A 22,231-nucleotide genomic window follows, 5' to 3' on the forward strand; every position below is an offset into this window, starting at 1 on the left:
TTGTGTTTACATTTTCTCTCATTTTAGGGCTAATTCTGTGCTTTTTTACAAAATATGTTAATGATGGGCCAATAGCCCTGTTAAGGGCATTTCTTCACAAAAGGGATGGAAAAGGCTGAGGGGTCGTTTGTTAATTGTGAAAATACATTAACGATTTTAGAAGTTTTATGACACAAATGCATTTTTGAGGATGAAATTCCAACTGAAGGACAGATAATGCATTTACCCTTTTACTTACACTTGTCCTTCTTTTATAAGAATCAAGACGTTGGCTTCACGATTGTTCGGGAAATGCGAGCTTTTGAAGAGCTTGTTATCAAGGTGTGTTAAGTTTCAGAAAATGTAACTCTGCTTCATTTACTGCTTCTAATAGAAGACCAACTTTTATTAAGTAAGATATCTTTAGGAAGGGAAGAAAAAGCAAACATAATTCCTTAGTTTTCATATATATTCATTCACTTATCCTTTTATATATTTAGGTATGTATCTGGGAGGTTTTCTTAGTCACATCACCTCACATTTCCTCCATGCAAATTTTTAAAATTTAAAACAAAGCTGCAAATGGAAATCTCCTGTATGTTCTTAAGGAATGAATTTTCTTTAAAGTGAAGTCATTTTGTTCAGAAAGACACTAAGTGTTTCAGGTTTTGTATATTTTAAACTTAGAGATAAAAGATAAATGAGCATTCTCTTTGGAATAAAGTATTTCTTCCGAAGACCATGTTCAGGTTTGCATGGTGTCAAGGTCATTCAGCATTTCCATAGGAATTTCAAAAGGAAATGATAAATTGACAAGATTAGATACTTTCTAAGAAGAAAATTCTTCTGAACCTGGAGCCTAACAATAATGCAGGGCCATCCTTTTTCATATCTAGAAATATTGCTGGGAAAATCAACCCATTCATTCCCTTTTCAAGTAAGAGCTCTTTGTAAGCAGAATACTTCCACTTGCTAAAACTTGTCAGTACTTGATACACCAAAAAACTGATAATGCCAAAAATTTATACCAAAATGATGAAATGTTCTGTTAGACATCATTGTTCACAAACAACATTATTTATGATAGCAGATTATACCATTGTTAATCTGTACCTCTTACCACCACTAGTAAAAATGTTTATCTCCCTATAATATATGTGTTGTTCAACATTTGATATCATTCAGCCTTTTCCCAGATATGTTAAAAAAAATTTGCTTTGCAAAGCCTTTAACACAAATATGGCCAAAACTGGAGGCTGGGGACTAAGAGGGCAACCAAAAGCTAATTTATTAACTTCCTAATTATTAATCATCCTTAACCCAGCAGCTATATGTTTTCAAAGACATTAGAACACAACTCATTTCTAAGCAAGGAGTGACTGTCTCAGTCCATAACACTTTATGGGACTTTTTTTTTTTTTTTTACCCTTTTCATCAAGGTTACTTTCATACTGTTCAGATGTTACCAGACAAGAATGTGAGAAATGAAAGTAGTGAGTTCAAGTGATATGAATAAAAAAATGTAAAAGGGCATCCTGTGAAGAGAAAACCAAAAAAGAAAAAACCTACAAAGGGTAATAAGATAGTTTGAGGTTGTTGAAGATTTTGCCTCAATTATACCTTTAATACTTGTTTGTTTATTTTTTAAGATTTTATTTATTTGAGGGAAAGAGAGAGAGAGAGCTCAAGCAGGGGAATGGCAGAGGGAGAGGGAGAAGCAGACTCCCTGCTGAGCAAGGAGCCTAACATGGGGCTTGATCCCAGGACCTTGGAATCATGACCTGAGCCGAAGGCAGCCGCTTAACCAACTGAGCCACCCAGGCACCCCCACCATTAACACTTGTAATGACGAAGACTTAGGTAGCGTTTACTGTGTAGCATTAAACATTTTACATATCACTGTGAAATAGGTAAGACATTCTGCCAGGTGTCTTGAGGGTACACCTTTTTGTTACCATCTTTCCTAAGCATCTGACAAGTGTGGTAATGGCTAGCCCACCATGCAGTTTACCACTCAGGCAGTTCTCCTCAACCACGATTCCAAAAAGATGATTTGGAGTAGAACGTGTTTTGGCATTGAGGTGAATGACCTCTGTGGCTCTACATTCACAAATGTAGGAAAGCCCTTTATATGAACCGTTTATATCTTTGGCTTTTCACCTCTCCCTCGGATTGATTAAATAGAATTCTTTACAATGATCGGAGTGCCGTCTTTTGTCATCTTTGTGTTATATTTGTCTTTAAAAATTAAGATATATGGGAATGCTTTCTTTACCTACTTCAGATACACCTGTGTCCGGTTAATTCCTTTAATCGTTTTATTTTCTCCTCTCCACATATAGTCCAGTGATGCCTTTCTTGAGTGCTGTTAAGGATGTAATAGCTCAATAATTTTATGTAAACTATGTTGATGGATTGCTGTTACTGTTTGCCATTACATTCAGTCATGCATTTCATTTGTTCTCTTTATTAATTAAGTAAAAGAATTATCAAGCACTTAAAATGAGGCCTTTGTTTTGCTAATTTCTGTGAACAAACCTCATGGTATTATAAGCATGGAACTGCTATATGTCAGTTTCTTGTATACACTGTATTCTGTCTTTGGTGTAGTGGTTTCCGTTAGTAGGTGTGGATAAATTTAGGATTTTTTGGCTCTTAGTTGACCAATCATGCCTCTGTCAGAAGTTGCTTTGTTTATGGAATAGCTCAAAAACACAGATCTATCACCCCAGTGAACAGTCTTGTTCATGTTTGAAGATACATTTGGAAAGTACAATTTAGCACAGTTAGTCTCAGCAGATTAGTCAAATGATAGAATAGAACATTTAGCTACCTATTATGATGTTTATATTACATGGCTCAAGCATGTTCTCTAATATTTAGTTAAATGTATCTGGTTACAATAGCCATTTCTTTTCATTTAGATTTTGAGTGTCTTTCTGCTCAGTTAAGTTCTGCTTTTGAGTCCTGTTCTTTCTGTAAGCTTTACAAATTTGCTTAGAAATAAGTACTTGATGAAGAAGACTTGTCTTCTCTTGGTTGTAGTGGTAGTGGTGCTGGTAGTATGGTGGGATATTTTCACTTAAATATCATTTATTTCCCAAGTTGTCCTATTAAAGATAAGATTAGGTCAGTTGGTCCTTCAGAGCAGATTTGGCATTAATTACATTCTCTTTCTAACTGCCCACATGACTGGTCCAATTTGAAGAATCTTAAACATACTACACCATTGAAGATGACTAATTAAAAATAAGAGCTCTTTAAATTAAGCTTTTGCCTTAGCTTTAAGGCAATAAGGAGCTTTTCTTGGAATTGTTGGTTTCTTTTGAGAGCTGACAAGCCATATCACTTCCAGGCCTGAAAATAATTTGGCTTTTCACAACAAAATAACATTTTTCTACTTGTTGCTAAGCATTTTGTTGGCATTTTGGGGCCCTTAATTGACAAAATATTTCCAGGGATTAATCTATATTGACTCATTTTTCACTACTTAACAAACATTTATTGGATACCCATTTTTTTTTTTTTTGCTAGTTTCTCTGCCAGAGATGGGGAACACACTGATAAAGTGCGAAATATCAAATCCTCACAGATCTCTTTTACCAGTTTAGTTAAATTATTTTCATCAAGGAATGCTACTTTACAGTTTCCTAGAATGAGGTTCATTTCCTTTTTTCTGCCTATTCCATGGATTAAATTTTTTATTCTTGACACTTACTAGTTGTGTGATCTTGTTTCTTCATCTTCAAAATATGTATGAAATACCCATGCTGTTTTTGTCATGGGATAGTTTTAAGAAAAAAAAAAATGTTGTTTTTACTATCATTGTCACCAATATTATTGTTACTCTTAGGTACTTAACTTTAGAGTCCAGTGGAGAATTATCTTTCAGTGGAGAATATTGTGAATCACATATTAAAAATTAGTAATTACTGGAGGGGAGGTGGGTGGGGGGATGGGCGAAACAGGTGATAGGGATTAGGGAGTGCACCTGTTGTGATGAGCACAGGTTGATGTATGGAACTGTTGAATTACTATGTTGAACCCCTGAAGCTAAAATAACACTGTATGTTAACAAGCTGGAATTACAATAAAATCTTTTAAGAAAGAAAGAAAAAAAAACTTCTGTGTAGAATCAGAAAAAACAAAACGAAACAAAATAAGGCCAGCCACAGGGAAGCCTGTGAGTAGACACGTGCACCCCTGTTTTCTAATACATTTGTAGTGAGTGAGTTGCTTCATGTCTACACCATAGCTGTTGCGGAAATTAGCCACACAATCTCAGCATTGGCCTCAGGCAGCTGAAGAAAGTGGGTGAACAACGTTCTTGGCCAGATCAACATTTGCTACAGTTAAGCAGAGATGATAAATCTGTTTTTCCTGACTGTAACTAGACTCAAGATCAGAATTTCTGTCCGAGTCCACCTCAGTCTTTATTGAGTATATTAAACAGACTCTCTGTTGATTTTGGCAACATCTCAGTGCTAGGACAGCCCTCCTAGCTGGGCTAGCAGTGGACCTGGGTCATGCCCATAACTTAGTCTCTCTGGTTATACCAGCAGCAGTGTTTTATGTCCATTGGGTTTTAGTTGAGTTTGAGAATGGTTTCCAATGGAGCACATACAAACAGTTGTTCTATTATTTCTCCTGATGCAGGCCAACATGGTGCAGTGGCTAAGAGAATGGACTCTAGAGCCAAACTGCCCAGGTTCAATCCCTAGTTCTTAGGCAACCTTGAGGAAGCCAGTGAACTTTCTGTAAAATGAGGATCACAATAGTATCACTCATTATTAATAATAATACCGTAAAAATTAGTAAGAGCAAAGAAAGTGCTTTTACAAGATACTTTTGAGTACACCTGTTTCATTTCCGAATGATGCTAGAATGCTAGTATTTTAATATTTGTACTTTATAAATGAATTGCTAGTCCAGATTTTGCATTCTGAATGTTGAAAATTTTCTCTATTAATATTACAATTAATGTGTAAATATTATAGCAGCTTACTTTGAAATCTGGGAATAAATAAGGAACTTCCTTTCTGAATTGTTAACTTTCTGGGCCATAAGTACCATATATATTCTGGAGTTGTTATGGGTTTAAATCTTTCAAATTTGAAAAAGAATAATACTTTTTATTTTCATTGAAAATACATACTTCTGTGATCTGGCAACAACTGTAAAGTTTTTTTTAAAGGTTTTATTTATTTTAGAGAGAGAGGGCAGGAGGGGGGCAGAGAGGAAGGGAGAGGGAGAGAGAATCTCGAGCAGACTCTGCTGAGTGTGGATCCCGGTGAGGAACTCAATCTCATGATTCTCAGATCATGACCTGAGCCAAAACCAAGAGTTGGATGCTTAACTGACTGAGCCACCTAGGTGCCCCAACAAATGTAAAGTTTCATCAGGCTAGGTTATTTGATGAACTGACCATTTATAGCTCTAAATATTGAAATTGAAGTACAAAAAATGTGCTAATAAATTTCATTCATCAAGTTAATAAGAATTTTATTACAGATTAAGGTCATTTGAATTATTATTTATTTCACAAATTAAAATAACATAAAATGAATTAGCCACTTGGTATCCATGTTAATAACTTCAGAGAGTTGATTAGCTTATCCTTGGAATTCTTCCAGACTGAATGGTATAAAAAAGTTTCCATTAGAGTTTAACCAGAAATTGATTCTGTTTAAGATGAGTAGTCAGTATGCATTTAAAAATATTCTGAATTACATTTTATCAATTAAATATTATAGTGCCTTCATTGGGTTATTATTAACATGTCTGCAAAATATTACCGAGTCCTTGTGATGGATGTGAGAAACAAGTGTGTGGGTATCAAAGAAGATTGGCAAATTTGATTTCATTGAAATGTCTTATCAGCCTGTCAAAAAAATTAAGCATAGAAATAGAGAAAAAGATTCTTACTGCCAAAGTCGAGATAGGATTATTGAAAAAGATGAAGAAGCTATTCTCTGTCAGAAGCTTAAAATCTATGGAAAGGCTCCTGAATGACATGTGGAAGCATGGGAATTATTTCCTGTTAAGCAGCAAAGGACAGAAAGTAAATCTCCCTTACTAAACAATGAGCTTCATCAGGCTAGAGACTTGATTTTACCCTCATTTCTCAGAATTTAACCTGAAGTATAGCATCTGTGGGGTGTTCAATAATAAAAGTCTGATCAAAAGTTATTATGAAATGAAGGTTAATAGATCACTTATGAAAGATCATAACAGTTTCTGTACCTATATTAGGAACTCATTCATTGAATTAAAAAGGATATTGAGATTTAAAATATATGCAACCGCATTGGGTAAGTATTTGAAGGAAAACCAAGGGAAAGGTGTCAAGAAATCCTGAAAAGTGAAGGGAAGCTACATGATGTGAACATTTTAAGAGGGTTATAGGAAAGCATATGGCATATGGTTATTATTCACAGTGATTTTTTTGGCTGCTAGAAGCAGAATGAGCTATGTAATTAGACAACCTGTCCGTAATTATTACTGTGATTGACATTATTTGAAGCACATTCATGATTGTTCCATAAGACCTGGGATTATCATAATTAATGAAAACATGAGTGACTAATTGATGATAACTTCTGCCCTATCAGTACTGCTATACTTTTCAGGTTGTTGAGTAAGTCTGCGGAAGGTTCATAATTTCGTTGTATACAATGCAGTACATTTTGTGTTCTGTCTTAGCATTTTCCCTTAGCTGTGCCACATTTTGGATAATATGAGACGTGACACATTCGACTTGGATGTTACAAACAAAACATAAGGCAGCTGAAGGATGTAGTCATGGGAGAGACAATTTAACCCACTTTCTCTGTGTTAGTCACGTTTGGGAATATAGCAGTTCACGGAAACCTGTGCAGGGGGTTATTTGGGGTTATGAGAGGCTTACAAAGTCATCTGAGATAGGCTTATAGAAATATAATTGCTTTTTTAGTTTATGCATTGAATAAGGCATCTTAGAGCATTTGTGGCTTGGCAGGGGATGAAATGTGGTTGATAGTTAAAAGAAATAAGAACATACAGAACTCATTTTAGTTACTTACTGTAAAGCTTGTGTGAAATCCCAGAATAATGTTGTATCACTAGAGATCTGCCTGGATTATTGTGTTTATGTATCATTTTCTGTTAAAGGTTATGTAAACAAATGCAGAAGTAAAATTTTCAGTACAGTGCTTGTTTCACTGTAGGCGTTAATGGTGATTATTTTAAAAATTATCCTTCAATGGCTACTACATATGTGTGTTTACACAAGTTTGATTTTCATATAAATGGAGCGGTTTAACAAACTGCCCATGAAAATGATTATTAACGTCTTGGGCCTGTGTATTTTAAACACGAGATTTTAAAATGTTAATTCTTAAGATACATTGCTATTGGGAAACGCCATTTATTTTCGCTAGCTCTTTAGTTATATTTCTTCCGTCCATATGATTTAGCTGTCTGTAAAATGTTAACTAATCAGCTAAATAATGACATACTTCACAAGTACATTTAGCTAACTTTCAACCGAGTGAAGTTTGAAATACTTTGGAACATTTTAGAACTTTGTATAAGTAGGACGACAGTATAAAATTACAGAGTAAAATTCTTTTAATATTTTAGGAAACTTGGAATCCAGATAATTTCTAATTTTTACAAATCTGGCATTGTGCTGTTTATGAAGGTGATAATTGCAGTTACAGAGATGCTGTATCACATAAAGAAAACCTGATTAATATTTTTCTTCCATACATTTGCTTTTCTTTTTTGAATTATTGATCATATTCCTCTGCTTTAACCTTTGTCATGGTTTGAATAAGTCACAGAGAACAAGACTGAAAAAAACCAAACTATGCAAAGCTCTATCACTTGTTCTAGTCTTGTGTAGAAAGGGGCTCAGCTTAGTAAAGCTTTGTGTGGCATTTTGTTGAACCTATGCAATCTTAAAAGTCTTTATCTCATGGTAGAATAGATTTCCAGAGGGGTAAAACATAAATAACATATTATATCTTATTTCTTTGTATTGATGGATCAATTGAGGTTGAATTGACATGGTCAAAGACACTGAAAACATTTCTACCCATAATGGTCCCTCTATTCTCTACTCCCGTAGTACTTAATTTATGCTACTAATACTTCACCCATCAGATGGCACTAATGATTTGTACACTTATCTGTCTCCCTTATCATAATGGGAGTTGCTTGGAGGCGGGAGTTGGGTCCCAGCCGTGTTTGTTTCCCCAGCTTCTAAAAGGATGTCACATACAAAGCAATCAGTAAACATGTATAGAATTAGACTGTATTGTTCAAATATTTTTTGTCAGATATTCTTACTGATTTGACTCCATGGATTAGAAAAGTACCTTTATCTATAGCCAACAGGACATTGTGCACATGAAATATTTCAATAAGACGCTGCTTTAAACAAATGAAAATACAGAAAAAGGAAATATTTGTGTCTATTTGGCTATCTATATATGTATCTACATACATATCTATATAGGTCTTTGTATTTATGCCTAAATCTACATTTGATTCATACATCTTGGAATTCCAAATAAATACCTTGATCACCAGTGATCATCACAAATTTGAGCTCGATTTTAGAGAAATAATTGCTACAGTGTCTCATGATCACAAAGATAATGTCCATCCTGTGTGTTCTCTGTGTATAATTATGCAGTATTGTCCTATATTTGTTTCTGGTTGCTCCTCACCCTAGTCCACTTTCCGCTATTTAATCTCTCTAAATGTAGGTCTGGTGATGTCACTCCTTAATTCTAGCTTCCTCACTTGACCTGGAGGATCCTTGATGATTTTGTTCTTTTCTGTCTCTCCGTGATGATCATTTACCCCATTTTACTCCCTGCCTTCTGCCACACAAAACTCGGTAGTCTCCCAAACAAGCCAGTAAATCTCCATGACTTTTCCAAGATACTCCTTTCTGTCCCAGATGCCCTTTTCTGCTGTATCTGTCTAGAAAACTCAAATCATCCTTAAAGATTCAACACCGACTATAAGTTCAGAGGCTTTCCCTGCCTTCCTGCAGGCAGAACAAGCCACAGCCTTCTTTGTGTAGGCACACCGTCTCCTGAACCTGCTTCCACTTTTACATGCAGCCAGTGGTTTTATAATATTTGTTTTCATCCCTGTCTCTCCTTTTACTACGATAAAATCTTTGAAGGTCGAGTCCACGTCTTTGTATCTTTTTTATCTTCAGAACCAGGCATACCATCTGGGGTATAGCAGGTGCTCAATACATATTTGTAGAACAAATTCTCGTATTTAATCTTCACAACCACATATGTTTACAAATGAAGGTGCTGAAGTCTAAAAATACTGAGTAACTTGCCCAAGGTCTCACAGCCAGTGAATGGCAGATACTTTACTTCGAGTGTAGGACACTTTCATCAACTTCGCAGGAGCGTGCCTGCCTTTTCTCCTGGGAATACCAAAGAGCGAGCCGTTTGTGTTCACATCCATCCTCCTAGAAAATTGAGTCCTTGTGGCTGCTCTGATATAACCCACTGCTGCCCTGAGAATTGTTTTTCCTGCTCTTTTCATGCCTGTGAACACCTCGCCACTACTTGAATTGGCTCAGGCTTGGCTGTCATCTTCGTCTGGTTTGATGTATCTGACTTCCTTTGATCTTGATTCAGATTAGTCTCTAATTTTTTTTCTTTCTTCTCTGGTGACAAAGTGTCCGCCTTATATTGCTCTTCACCAAAACTACTCAGACTTCCTATAGAAACTTGATGGCACCCCCACCCCCATAGTACTTCCCGTTTTCCTACTCATCACCATGCCTGTGTCTGGACCAGGCATATTCACTGTTAACCCTTTAGAATCTGACATGTCCAGGCAGAAACCATTTGGGGATGTTAAGGGATATAATTTGTCAAGTGTAATAAGAATTCTTAATAACTTCCTTTACATATATTGCTAAATACCAGTCTATGAAATGCTGATATTGTAAGAAATAATGAAAAAAGAGTAGATTCTGAGATCGTATTTATTTTTTTATATGAACTACAATTTACTGCCAAGAGTTGTTTAACGCTTGCTCCTTAGATACAGGCCTTCACTTTTAGTTGCCTGTAGCATATTGCTTTTTGGATGTTTACTGTCACATTACCCACAACATGTCTAAAAGTGGTTTTTTAGCTTGCCCTCCGAAGCAAACTTTTTTCCACGATGCCATTTCTTTCAGTAGCCCCCCCCCCCCACTTTTAAAAAATTCCATCAAGTCATTAATACTTTCTCTCCATCATCCGCGAAGGGGACCAGTGCAGCACGGTATCAATGTTGGTGGATTTTTCATTCAAAATATCTCTCGGGGGGCGCCTGGGTGGCACAGTGGTTGGGCGTCTGCCTTCGGCTCAGGGCGTGATCCCGGCGTTGTGGGATCGAGCCCCACATTGGGCTCCTCTGCTGTGAGCCTACTTCTTCCTCTCCCACTCCCCCTGCTTGTGTTCCCTCTCTCGCTGGCTGTCTCTATCTCTGTCAAATAAATAAATAAAATCTTTAAAAAAAAAAAATCTCTCGGATACGGCAGTCCTTCAGCAGAACCTCGTTCTAATACATCATCGTCACCTCCCCTCTGAGCACAATAGCCACTTTCTGTCTCCCGTCTCTGCATACATCAAGCCTCCCTGTATACCGCAGATAAGTTAATTTTCCTAAGACACTACTTTTATTATGTCATTATGCCTGCTACTGCCTATTTATTAAGACCAAACTCTTCCACCTGGTAACTGAGGATTCACACAGAGGAGCTTTTTTTTCATGTTTACTCTGCCTGGATTTGTCCTTTTTTAAAAAGCTGCTTCCCCCATTCATCTAGGTAACACTTCATCCTTCAACAACCCACTTTAATGTCACTTCCCCTGTGAAGCCTTTTCTGAACTAATTAATCATTTCATCCTTTGTGTTTTATAACATCCATCATATTATAATACAGTTAGCTGTTTATCGGTCTTTCTCTTACACTTTTGAGTTCTTTAAGGTTAGGAACTAAGTTTTAGTCATATATTTCCTCCCCAGACACAGTGTAGTATCTGGTATAGAGTAGGAATTTAATACATATTGGTTAAATGAATGAATAAGAAAAAAAGTAAGGGAAGCTTTCTTTTTTTCCATGTGTTATTCTCAACTCTGAATTTATTCACACTTTCTTTACCTAGCTGAAAAACCTTCTCACTGTTCTCCAAAAATTCAAATGTAGTATATTTTTGAAAACAGTTCAATACAAAATGATATGTTATGTTCGGTATTATTTGAACTGTTTAAATGTAGACACATATTGCAACAACTCTAAGAAGGGTCTATATTGGAGTGGTAGGATTTATTTTTACTATTAACATTAAACTTATTTAAACAAATTTTAAAGTTCCACATTTTACCTTGTGCTGCTTTGATAGAATAGCTTATCGTGGTGACCTTAAAATATGAACGAGAATAAAAGCTGTTAAATGTGCACCGTAAATATATTATTCCCCCCCACACACCCCTTTAGAGTTCCTTCAAGGATCAAAACAAATTCTACTTTTTTCCACTAAACTTTGCATAAATAATTCCATTTTACAGATTTTTTTTTTCCTCAGATTTCCTTTGGCATTTCTAGTGTGTAAGAGAAAACCATTATTTTGTTCACTGTATCCAACTATTTTGTTTGATCTCTTATCTCACATTAGAGCCAGGATTTCTTTAACTTTATTTTGAAACTTTCATGGCCTCAGGTTGACAGTAGGCAATTAATCAATACTTTGTAACTGTTGCCGTTACTATTATTGTTGTTGTGGGGGAGGGGGAAGGGCCCCAGCAGGTGACTGACAAGCTAAGACTGTTGTTGTTTTTTGTTTTGTTTTGTTTTTTTATTTTATAGCGACACAGGTTTTTATAAAAAATTAGCACCTTCCCTCTTGGAAACTTTTTGTAGTTTTGTTAAATTGGGTTTGCCTCTGGCTAGAATTTTCTTTTTTTTCTTCTTTAATTTAAAGTGTTCTCTCTTCTGAGTTTTGTGAGTGTTCTTCTGCCAGGCTTTTCTTTCTTCTTTTTTTTCTCTTCTCTTTTAATCTCTTTTAATGCCTTTTTTTCCCCCTCAATTACACAATGTCATTCTCTCCAACAATGTAGAAAAGGAGTCTTTTGCTAATAACTCAACATTGCTAAATTTAAACAGTTTCTTGAAATTCTACTGATGAGGCAAATGTTAGTTTTTGTTTTCCTCCAGAAGCATGAAGCAACATATCATGTATAACTTATATTTCCTTGAACAAGAGAGTTTCATTTTAGAAATTTACCTTAGGTTTCACTTTTGTAATTACTTAGCCATTTACTTTATATCATTTAAAAATCACACTGCTAGCACACCAAGATATGTGGACTAAATTTTCATTATTGATCAATATATATTTATTAGTGCTATATATTAAAAATTGGGATTAAATAAAACACCATTTTAAGTTCATTTTACACTGTGGTTTTGATCAGATGTTTGAGTTACATAATGGAGTGGGCAATCACTATTTAAAGAGTTGAATATTATTTTCCTTCAGAAGGAAAACCACATCTTCAATTGGTGTTTCTTATAAATGAAAGCGTTCATTGGTCAAGTTGAAGTATGATGATATATTTCATGTTCCCACCCATTAATTTCAATATCAAATAGTTTTAATGTGCATTTTTAAATTGAAGAAGTAACAAGATTGCATACCTGCTTCAAAGTAACATTAAGATTTTTATTTTGGAAATACACGATTCTCTCTTATTCTCTCAATCTAGGCCATCTGTCTTTTTATTCTTAAAATTTTCACGAGGTCCACCTTCCCTCTCCTTAATTTGTCTTGAATTAGGAACTTAATTTGAGAAGAAATACAGTATTAGTTTATGTCATATTTGTCAATTTGTTGTAAGTTTGAACTTCTCACTGTCGGCTCTTAGGGTCTGGAGCAGACTTCTAGGATCAGTTCAGTTCCAGTTCAGTGTGATGGAGTATAGACCATTGATGTGAAACTCTCAGACTAAAAAAGGACTGAAGAAATAAGATCTATAGTCCACAGACTATAAAAATATGCTGTTAGAAATGAACCTTACAGTATATAGTTGGCTGGAGAACTAATTAAATTATTGATTAAACATACTAAATCATTGAACAAATGATGATGAAGTAAGATGCTTCTTTAAAGCCAGAATTTAAAGAACACACATATATATGCCTAGTTAACTATTCCTTTTTTAGCATATTTATTCTCCATTTCCATTTTTGTAAAAATCCAGGATTGGTATACTCCCAGCTTGAAATTACAACTCACTCAGAAATAACATGCTGTTTATCTGCTGGCTCAAAACTAGGAGGCTCCAGGAGTGAGCTCAGAATTAGCTACAGCAATTTAAGTGTTGCAGTCTTTAATCTCTGTAATGATACTCCTCAAGTCCCAACTACCTAGGGGCTATTTAGCCCTTGTTATCTCTTGCAACTTCTTTTCTTTCTCCCTCCTCCCTCAATGAAGGCAGGAGGCCAGGAGGACTAATAGCTGCCAGCATTTTTGTTAACAAAACCCAAGCTGTTCCTTTAAAGCAGGCTTCTTAAAACAAAACGACAGAGAAGTGCTTTTTCTTTACAGTTTATTTCCAACATAACAAATCAGCTTTTATCAGAGCAAATACAAAGGTCTAAACATCCCACAGAATAGAAGTTTTATGATTTTGTTTGTTTTCACAACTTTATGGTAATGCGTTATTAATGCCTGTTGATCTCCACTTTATGTTCATTATCCTCAATTCGCATATATATCCATAGATATTATAGTTTTATGCCAATATGCCTTTTGCTATTTGTTGTGATCTCGTGAGATTCTTTCAGAAGATAAATGTGTGTGTGTGTGTGTGTGTGTGTGTGTGTGTGTATGTGTGTATTAGAAAATGAGGTGGGGGGAGGAGGGAAAAAAAGTGGGCAGATCAGAGAGAGAGAGAGAGAGAATGAGCTGTTCAAATGGTACTACCAATAAATGGTGTCAATAGCAAAATGGCACCGGAACCCGGAAATTTAGTTCTTATTCATTGAACTTAACTGAAAAGGTTATTTGGGACTGGAATTGTAGGCGTGACCCTCTAGAATGCACAAACAACCTAGTCTCTTTCAGTTACGTGCCCACTGTCAGAATCTGCTCTAACCACTGCTTTTAAATTTATTTAGGGCCCATTGTAGCCCATTGATTTTGTTTCATGTCGTGCTCAAATCAACCACCTTCATTTCAGAGTAACTTAGAGGCATTTTATTTACTGGGTTCTTCATGGAGTTCAGTCTCACCACGTAGGCTGACGAGCATCATCGGTGAAGTAACACGCATTCTGTTCGTGTTGTCACATGCACTCTGTCATAACCGTGAACCACCTATGATGTTGCCCCGTCTACTGTATTGCAGGAGAAACAGAGGTTTCTGACGGATGTTCTGCATGAAGTGATGCTGCTTGACGGCTTGGCCAGTTCCCATCCAGTATCACAGGAAGTGCTACAGGCAACAGATATTGACAGGGTGTTTGACTGGATCGCCTATAAAAAGGTGGGAATAGATAAGACCGAAGTGCCAATTGGATATTTCACTATCCCAGGGCAGCCGAACTATTTCATGTGAGATAGATATATTCTTCTTTTCTTCCTGGCTGATAGAAATGGACTGAGTTAGAAAATAGAGTCACTAGGTTCGTGTCATTTTATGAGTTAGGGCTTTGCTTTATAAATCAGCAAGATGGAGATGAATGTTTGCCAAATAATGCATAGAAATGTTGGAAGTATTAATGAATAAATGTTTGGAGCCTTGATATGAAATTGCTGTACCGATTGTGTTGTGTGAATGTCATTGTTTATTTTTATTAATAAGAGAGCCGATCTAAACAGTGACAAATGATTTGTCATCAATGCCCCTTAAATACTTATTTTGCTTAGCTAATACAAATGGGTGTAGGCAGTGACATAGGTATTTTATAGACATTATTTGAGGGACATTTAAGGGATTAAACATCTTTCTTGGGTAATAATCATGATAAATGAAATTTTAAAGACTGGACTTTGACTGACAAAGATTTTGGACCAATGACCAGACAGAAATAAGACACACTCTGAACTTTTTCCCATTTTTATGTGGATTAAGATTTTTCCTTCTATCTCTATCCCTTAGTTGTTCTAATTTAACGTAATATATATCTCTTTGTTTAATACTTATAGCTACTTGGAAATTAAGATAATGTTAAAGTCTACTTCATCTTTGGTGTAGATTGAATTGCATTGACTGGAATTTCCATGTACTTTATTGATTTATAAATTTTTTAAGTTTTTAAAAACTGTTGCTAATATTTTTCCTGAAATATTCCTATTTACAACTAGAGGTCAAATAATGATTCATCAGGATTCCTTGGTACACTAATTTGGATATTTGGTTTTGTACTCAGGAAATGACTATCTCAGTGATTATGAGTTAATGTTATATGCTATAATATGTAAAGATACAAATCGTGTTGGAAAATGTATTTTCAAGTCACTGATCATTGCATTGGCTATAAAAGGTTTTTTGATGATTTGGAAAAATAAGTGGAAGTATAAAACCATATTTAAAATATATGTTAATAAATGGAATATTACTCAGCTATCAGAAAGAACGAGTTCTCAACATTTGCTGCAACATGGACGGCACTGGAGGAGATAATGCTAAGTGAAATAAGTCAAGCAGAGAAAGACAATTATCATATGATTTCTCTCATCTATGGAACATAAGAACTAGGAAGATTGGTAGGGGAAGAAAGGGATAAAGAAGGGGGGGTAATCAGAAGGGAGAATGACGCATGAGAGACTATGGACTCTGAGAAACAAACTGAGGGCTTCAGAGGGGAAGGGGGTGGGGGAATGGGATAGACTGGTGATGGGTAGTAAGGAGGGCATGTATTGCATGGTGCACTGGGTTTATACGCAACTAATGAATCATCGAACTTTACATCAGAAACCAGGGATGTACAGTATGGTGACTAACATAATATAATAAAAAAACATTAAAATAAAAAAATATATGTTAATATATTTATGTAAAATATCAAAATTTAAAATATATATATATTTATATATGAGGGTTTTTTTACTATATATTTTTAAAATTCTTTATCTAAATTCAATGTAGTTAACACATACTTTATTAGTTTCAGGGGTAGAATTTTGTGATTCATCAGTTGCATATAACACTCAGTGCTTATTACATCAAATGCCCTCCTTAATGCCCATCACCCAATTACCCCTTCCCCCTACCCACCTCCCCTCCATCAACTTTCAGTTTGTTTCCTAGAGTTCAGCATCTCTTACGGTTTGCCTCCCTCTCTATTTTCATCTTATTTTATTTTTCCTTCCCTTTCCCTATGTTCATCTGTTTTTTTCTTAAATTCCACATATGAGTAAAATCATATGGTATTTGTGTTTCTCTGACTTATTTCACTTAACATAATATCCTCTAGTTCCATCCACGTCATTGCAAAGGGCAAGATGTCATTCTTTTTGATGGCTGAGTAATATTCCATTGTATTTATATACCACATCTTCTTTATCCATTCATCAGTTGATGGACATCTGGGCTTTTCCCATATTTTGGCTATTGTGAACATTGCTGCTATAACATTGGGGGGAGGTGCCCCTTCGAAACACTATGTTTGTATCCTTTGGATAAATACCTATTAGTGCAATTCAAGCATGGGGCTTGAACTCACAATTCCAGGATCAAGAGTTGCTTGCATGCTGTACTGACTGAGCCAGTGAGATGCCCCCTATCTCTTATCTTTTTGATAGTAGCCATTCTAACAGTTATGTAGTGATGTCTCTCTGTGGTTTTGGTATGCATTTCCCTGATGATTAGTGATGTTGAGCACCTTTTTATATGGGTCATTTGGTCAATTTTCTGTATTCTTTTGACAAAAATGTCTATTTAGGTCCTCCACCCATTTTTAATTGCGTTATCTGTGGGGTTTTTTTGCTATTGAGTTGTGTGAGTTCTTTATACATTTTGTATGTCTTGTTCCCTTATCCAATATATATTTTGCGAATATTTTCTCCCATTTTGTAGGTTGCCTTTTCAATTTATTGGTTGTTTCTTTTGCTGTACCAAAGCTTTTAGACTGATGTAGTCCCATTTGTTTATTTTGCTTTTGTTGCCTGTGCTTTTGGTGTCTTATCCAGGAATTTGTTGCCAAGACTAAAGTCAAGGATCTTTTTCCTTATGTTCTCTTCTAGGAGTTTTATGGTTTCAGGTCTTACATTGCAATATTTGATCCATTTTTAGTTAATTTTTGTGAGTGGTATAAGATACGGGTCCAGTTTTATTCTTTTGCATAGGGATATCCAGTTTTCTCAAGACCATTTATTGAAGAGACACCCCATTGTGTGTTCTTAGTGCTCTTGTCACAAATTAGTTGACCACATATGCTTGGATTAATATCTGGACTCTGTTCTTTCTGCTCTACTGGTTCTGTGTAACCATTTTTGTTTTTGTTTTTGTTATGCCAGTACCATACTGTTCTGATCACTATAGCTTTGTAATGTAGCTTGAATCAGGAAATGAGATGCCTCCACCTTTATTCTTCTTTCTCAGGATTGTTTTGGCTCTTTGATGTCTATCCTAGGTTATAAATCTATAATAAAAAATTATTTCTGTGAAAAAACATCATTGGAATTTTGATAGGGATTGTATTGAATCTGTAGATTGCTTTGGGTAGGATAGAGATTTTCACAGTATTAATTCTTCCAATCCAAGATCATGGGATATCTTTCCATTTACTTGTGTCTTCTTCAGTCTCTTTCATCAATGTCTTATGGTCTCAGTATACAAGTCTTTCATCTCCTTGGTTAAATGTATTTCTAAGTATTCTTTGTCTCTGATGCTATTGTAAATGGGATTGCTTTTTAAATTCCTCTTTTAGGTAGTTTATTGTTAGTGTATAGAAACACAAATGATTTCTGTATGTTAAATTTGTATCTTGCAATTTTATTGACTTAAAATATTAGTTGTACTTTTGGTGGAGTCTGTAGGGTTTTCTATATATCATCTACACAAAGAGATAATTTTACTTCTTCCTTTTTGATTCGGATACCTTTTATTTCTTGTTCTTGCCCAGTTGCTATGGCTAGGATTTCCAGTACTATATTGAATTGAACTGGTAAGAGTGGGCATCCTTGTTATTCCTGATCTTAGAGGAAAGGCTTTTAACTTTCACACTTAGTATGATGTTAGTTATGGGTTTGTCTTCATAGCTATTATGTATCTTTATGTTTTAAGTACCACTAAAATACTGTCCTTCCTGTGTGTTTTCAAGTGATGATAGATCTACTGGATTTTCAAAGAAGACTTCACAAGACAGAAATTTTAACAGCTATACTGAGGTATAAATATAGTAAACTAAGGTACAATTTGATATATTCTGACATATAGATACACAGTGAAAACATCATCACGATTCAGTTAATGAGCATACCCAACAAATGTTTTCTACGCCTCTTTGTAATCACTTTCCCATCTTTCCTCTCTCCTCCATTGATCAACTTTCTTACTATCGATTAAATTGCATTTTCTAGAGTTTTTTATAAATGAGATCATATGTATGTAGTCATTTTTGTCTGCTGTCTTTCACTCAACATAATGATTCTGAGATACATTCCTGTTGTAGAATATATGGATATATTACATTTCTACATTCTCCTGGATATTTAGGTTGTTTCTAGTTTTTGTCTGTTAAAAAGAAAGCTGCTATAAACATTTGCGTGCAGGTCTTTGTATGTATATTTGCTTTTATTTCTCTTGGGTAAATACCTAGAAGTGGAATTTCCAGATGATATGATAGGTATGTTCAATGTTTTAAGACTACTGATCTGTTTTCCAGTGTAGTTATACCATTGTGTCATGGTATATTCCTGTTGAACATGTATCAAAGTTCTACTTTCTCCACATCTGCACCAACATAAACATGGTATAATCAGTTCTTTTAATTTTAGATATTTTCTAAAAGATTTTGTTTATTTATTTGAGAGAGGGAGAGAGAGCATGAGCTGGGGGGAGGGAGAGGGAGAAGCAGACTCCTTGCTGAGCAGGGAGCCCAAGATGGGGCTCGATACTGCAACCAAGATCATGACCTGAGCCAAAGGCAGATGCTTAAATGACTGAGACACCCAGGCACCCCCAATTTTTTAGATATTGTAATGGTATCTCACTGAGTTGTATATTACATTTCCATAACAACTAATGATATTGACCAGTTTTTCATTTGCATATTTTCTCTCATGTATCTTCATTAGTGAAGAGTCATTTCAAATCCTTTGCCCTTGTTTTTTTTTTAATTTGATTGTTTTCTTATTACTGAGTGTTTTTTAAAATTAATTTAATTTATTTATTTGAGAGACAGCTTGAGCAGGGGGAGGAGCAGAGGGAGAGAGACAAATAGACTCTGTGCTGAGCATGGAGCCTGCTGTGGGGCTCAGTCTCATGATCCTGAGATCATGATCTGAGCCAAAATCAAGAGTTGGACGCTTAACACACTGAGCCACCCAGGCGCCCCTCTTATTATGATTTTTGAAGATTATTCATATCCTCTGAATACAGGTTCTTTATCAGATATATGATATGCAAATAATGTTATTCCCAATTTGTGACCTGACCTTATTTTCGTGATAGTGAATTATCTAATAATTTAGAAATTTTGCATCTATGTTCATGAGGGATCTGAGTCTTTTGTTTTCTTGTAACATCTTTTTCTGGTTTTGTTATCACTATAATGCTAGCCTCATAGAAACTATTACCCTTTTTTTTTTCAATTTTCTGAGAGAATTTATATAGAATTTATGTTCTTTTTTTGTTAAATATGTGGTAGAACTTACCGGTACAGCAGTTTAACCAATATAGCATGGAATTCATTCATGGGAAGATTTTTAACTAGTAACTTAATTTTGGTATTATTAGCCAGTTATTCAGGTTATTTATGCTTCTTGAGAAAGCTTTGTAGTTTGTATCTTTCCTAGGATTTGGCTCATTTCATCTAAGAAGTTTAATTTATTGGCATCAAGTTGTACATGATATTCTCTTATCCTTTTAATAACCACAAAATCTCTAATGATGTCACCTCTTTAACTCCAGATATTGTTAATTTTTAGTCTTGTCCTTATTGTTCTAACTGGTGTAGCTAGAAGTTTATACATTTTATTTTCTAAAGCCCAGCCTTTGGCTTAATTGATTTTTACTCTTACTTTCTATGTTATAGATTTCCTCTCTAATCATTACTATTTTCTTCTTTTTTACTTTTGATTTAACTTACTTTTTTTTTTCTGGTTTCTTAAGGTATAAGTTCAGGTTATTAATTGGAGACCTTTCTTTTATTCTAATTCAGATGTTTATTCCATAAATTTTCTCATAAGAGTACTGCCTAAGGGTTGCCTCAGATTTTGATACATCGAGGTTTCATTTTCATTCACTTTAAAAGATACTTTCTAAATTTCCTATTTGATTATTAGTAGCCCCATGGGTAAATTAACTTGTGTTATTTAGTTTACAAATATTTGAAGATTTTCTAGACTTTTTTCCTGTTGTTTATTTCTTACTTAATTCTGTTGTGGTCAGTAAAATATATTCTGTATGACTTGAATTTTCTTAGAGTTGAGGCTTGTTTTATCGCCCAGAATTTGGTGTGTGTTGGTAAATGTACCATCTGCGCTTCAAAAGAATGTGTACTCCACTCTTGTTGGCTGGAATATTTTATGAATGCCACTTAGGTCAAGTTGGTTGATAGAGTTGTTTGAGTTTTTTATATCCTTACTGATTTTCTGTCTACCTGTTCATCATGCTTTCTTGATGAGCCCTCATTGTTCAGATTCACTCAGATCGTACTGAATCAAACATCTAAAAATTTAGTGAAAGATAGTGGCCCAGGTACTGTTGGGATATCTGAAAAATAATCTTCAAATGTAAATGTGGAAAAATAAAGATTAGAACACTTTGGCTGAAATATGAGGGACTTCATTTTGAGAATCTCTGTATCAGGCCTTGATGAACACCTTGTGCCTTAGTCTAGGTCTCTGATTTGGCTTCTCTCAGGCTCTTCCTGTCAGGATAAGATGCAATAACCAATTTCCCTTTGTAGGTAGCATGGGTAAACCATGTCCATTCTGGGATGTATGACAGGTCATATGGATAATTGTACAGCTATAAATAAGATCAACTGCTAACGTTTGTTGCACGCTTACCTGGTGCCAGGCACTGTGCCAAACTTTACATCTATTAATTCATTGAATTCTCATAATCCCCTAATTGGATCGTTATTTCCATGATTCTCATTTTAAAGATGAGGACATTGAATCATGGTCAATCTAAGGATATGTTTCCTGGGAACTTAAGTTCCAGAGCCATTGTTCTTAAGCACTACCATATTTTATCAACCAGTTTGCCTGGAGCATTCATTCTAAAATGATTTGATAAGCCTCTGCTCATATTCCAGGCACTGTGTGCTAAGTACTTGGAATATAACAAGGCACAAAGGAGAGATAGCATATAAATAAGTCAGTGCAGTAATTGAGTATTAGTGGCAATATACCCATTTTAAATGTGGGCACCTAACTGAAACCATCTTAAACAATAAAAAGGGATTTGTTGACTGAATAACTGATAAATCTGAGATGTAGTAGTAGTTTTAGTAATCGTTGACTCTAAGTATTTTAACAAGTCATCTGAAATCTATCTTTTGTCAGCTTCTTAGCTCTTCATCTCTATCTAGATTATTCTTAGATAGGTGGCCCCAAAGAAATTAGGCTGGTAGAGTCTTCAACTTTATGATTCTAATGAGCTCAGAGAAAGAGCAAACTTCCTTCATCACAATAGAATCTATCTGTTTCCACAAAGGGCTATGATTTTTTCTGACTTAGGTAATAGATCACTACCGGCCAATCCCTATGTCTGAAGGATTAACAATTCCTATGGATATTCTACTAGCTAGCATGGGTCATGAGCTCACCACTGGCATAAGACCTAGACTACATAATCAATAGGCCCCTAAGATCACCTGAAGGAGGTTTTCCAAAAAAAAAAAAAAGATAGCTAAAAAAAAGTAATGGATGTCAATCTCAGAATCTTAGGTGTTATGATAGGAATACGTACAATATATAGTTGCTGGGGAAGGGGGGAGGGAATGACAAAGAGGCAAACAACCCCATTCTGTAGAGCAGGTTTAGAAAAGGAAGACCATG

General features: G+C 35.2%; 1 protein-coding gene across 1 annotated transcript in view; it reads left to right on the forward strand.

The window, feature by feature from the left end:
* The window catches only part of TRHDE (thyrotropin releasing hormone degrading enzyme), a 365,132-nt gene that overhangs the window by 203,126 nt on the left and 139,775 nt on the right, over window positions 1-22,231 (forward strand). The window contains exon 6 of the mRNA XM_040637265.1: window positions 14,403-14,540. Within this exon, the coding sequence (XP_040493199.1) occupies window positions 14,403-14,540 (138 nt within the window). The remainder of the gene's footprint in view (window positions 1-14,402; window positions 14,541-22,231) is intronic.

Source organism: Ursus maritimus, unplaced genomic scaffold (genome assembly GCF_017311325.1).
Source record: "Ursus maritimus isolate PB19 unplaced genomic scaffold, ASM1731132v1 scaffold_21, whole genome shotgun sequence".
Taxonomy (NCBI): Eukaryota; Metazoa; Chordata; class Mammalia; order Carnivora; family Ursidae; genus Ursus; species Ursus maritimus.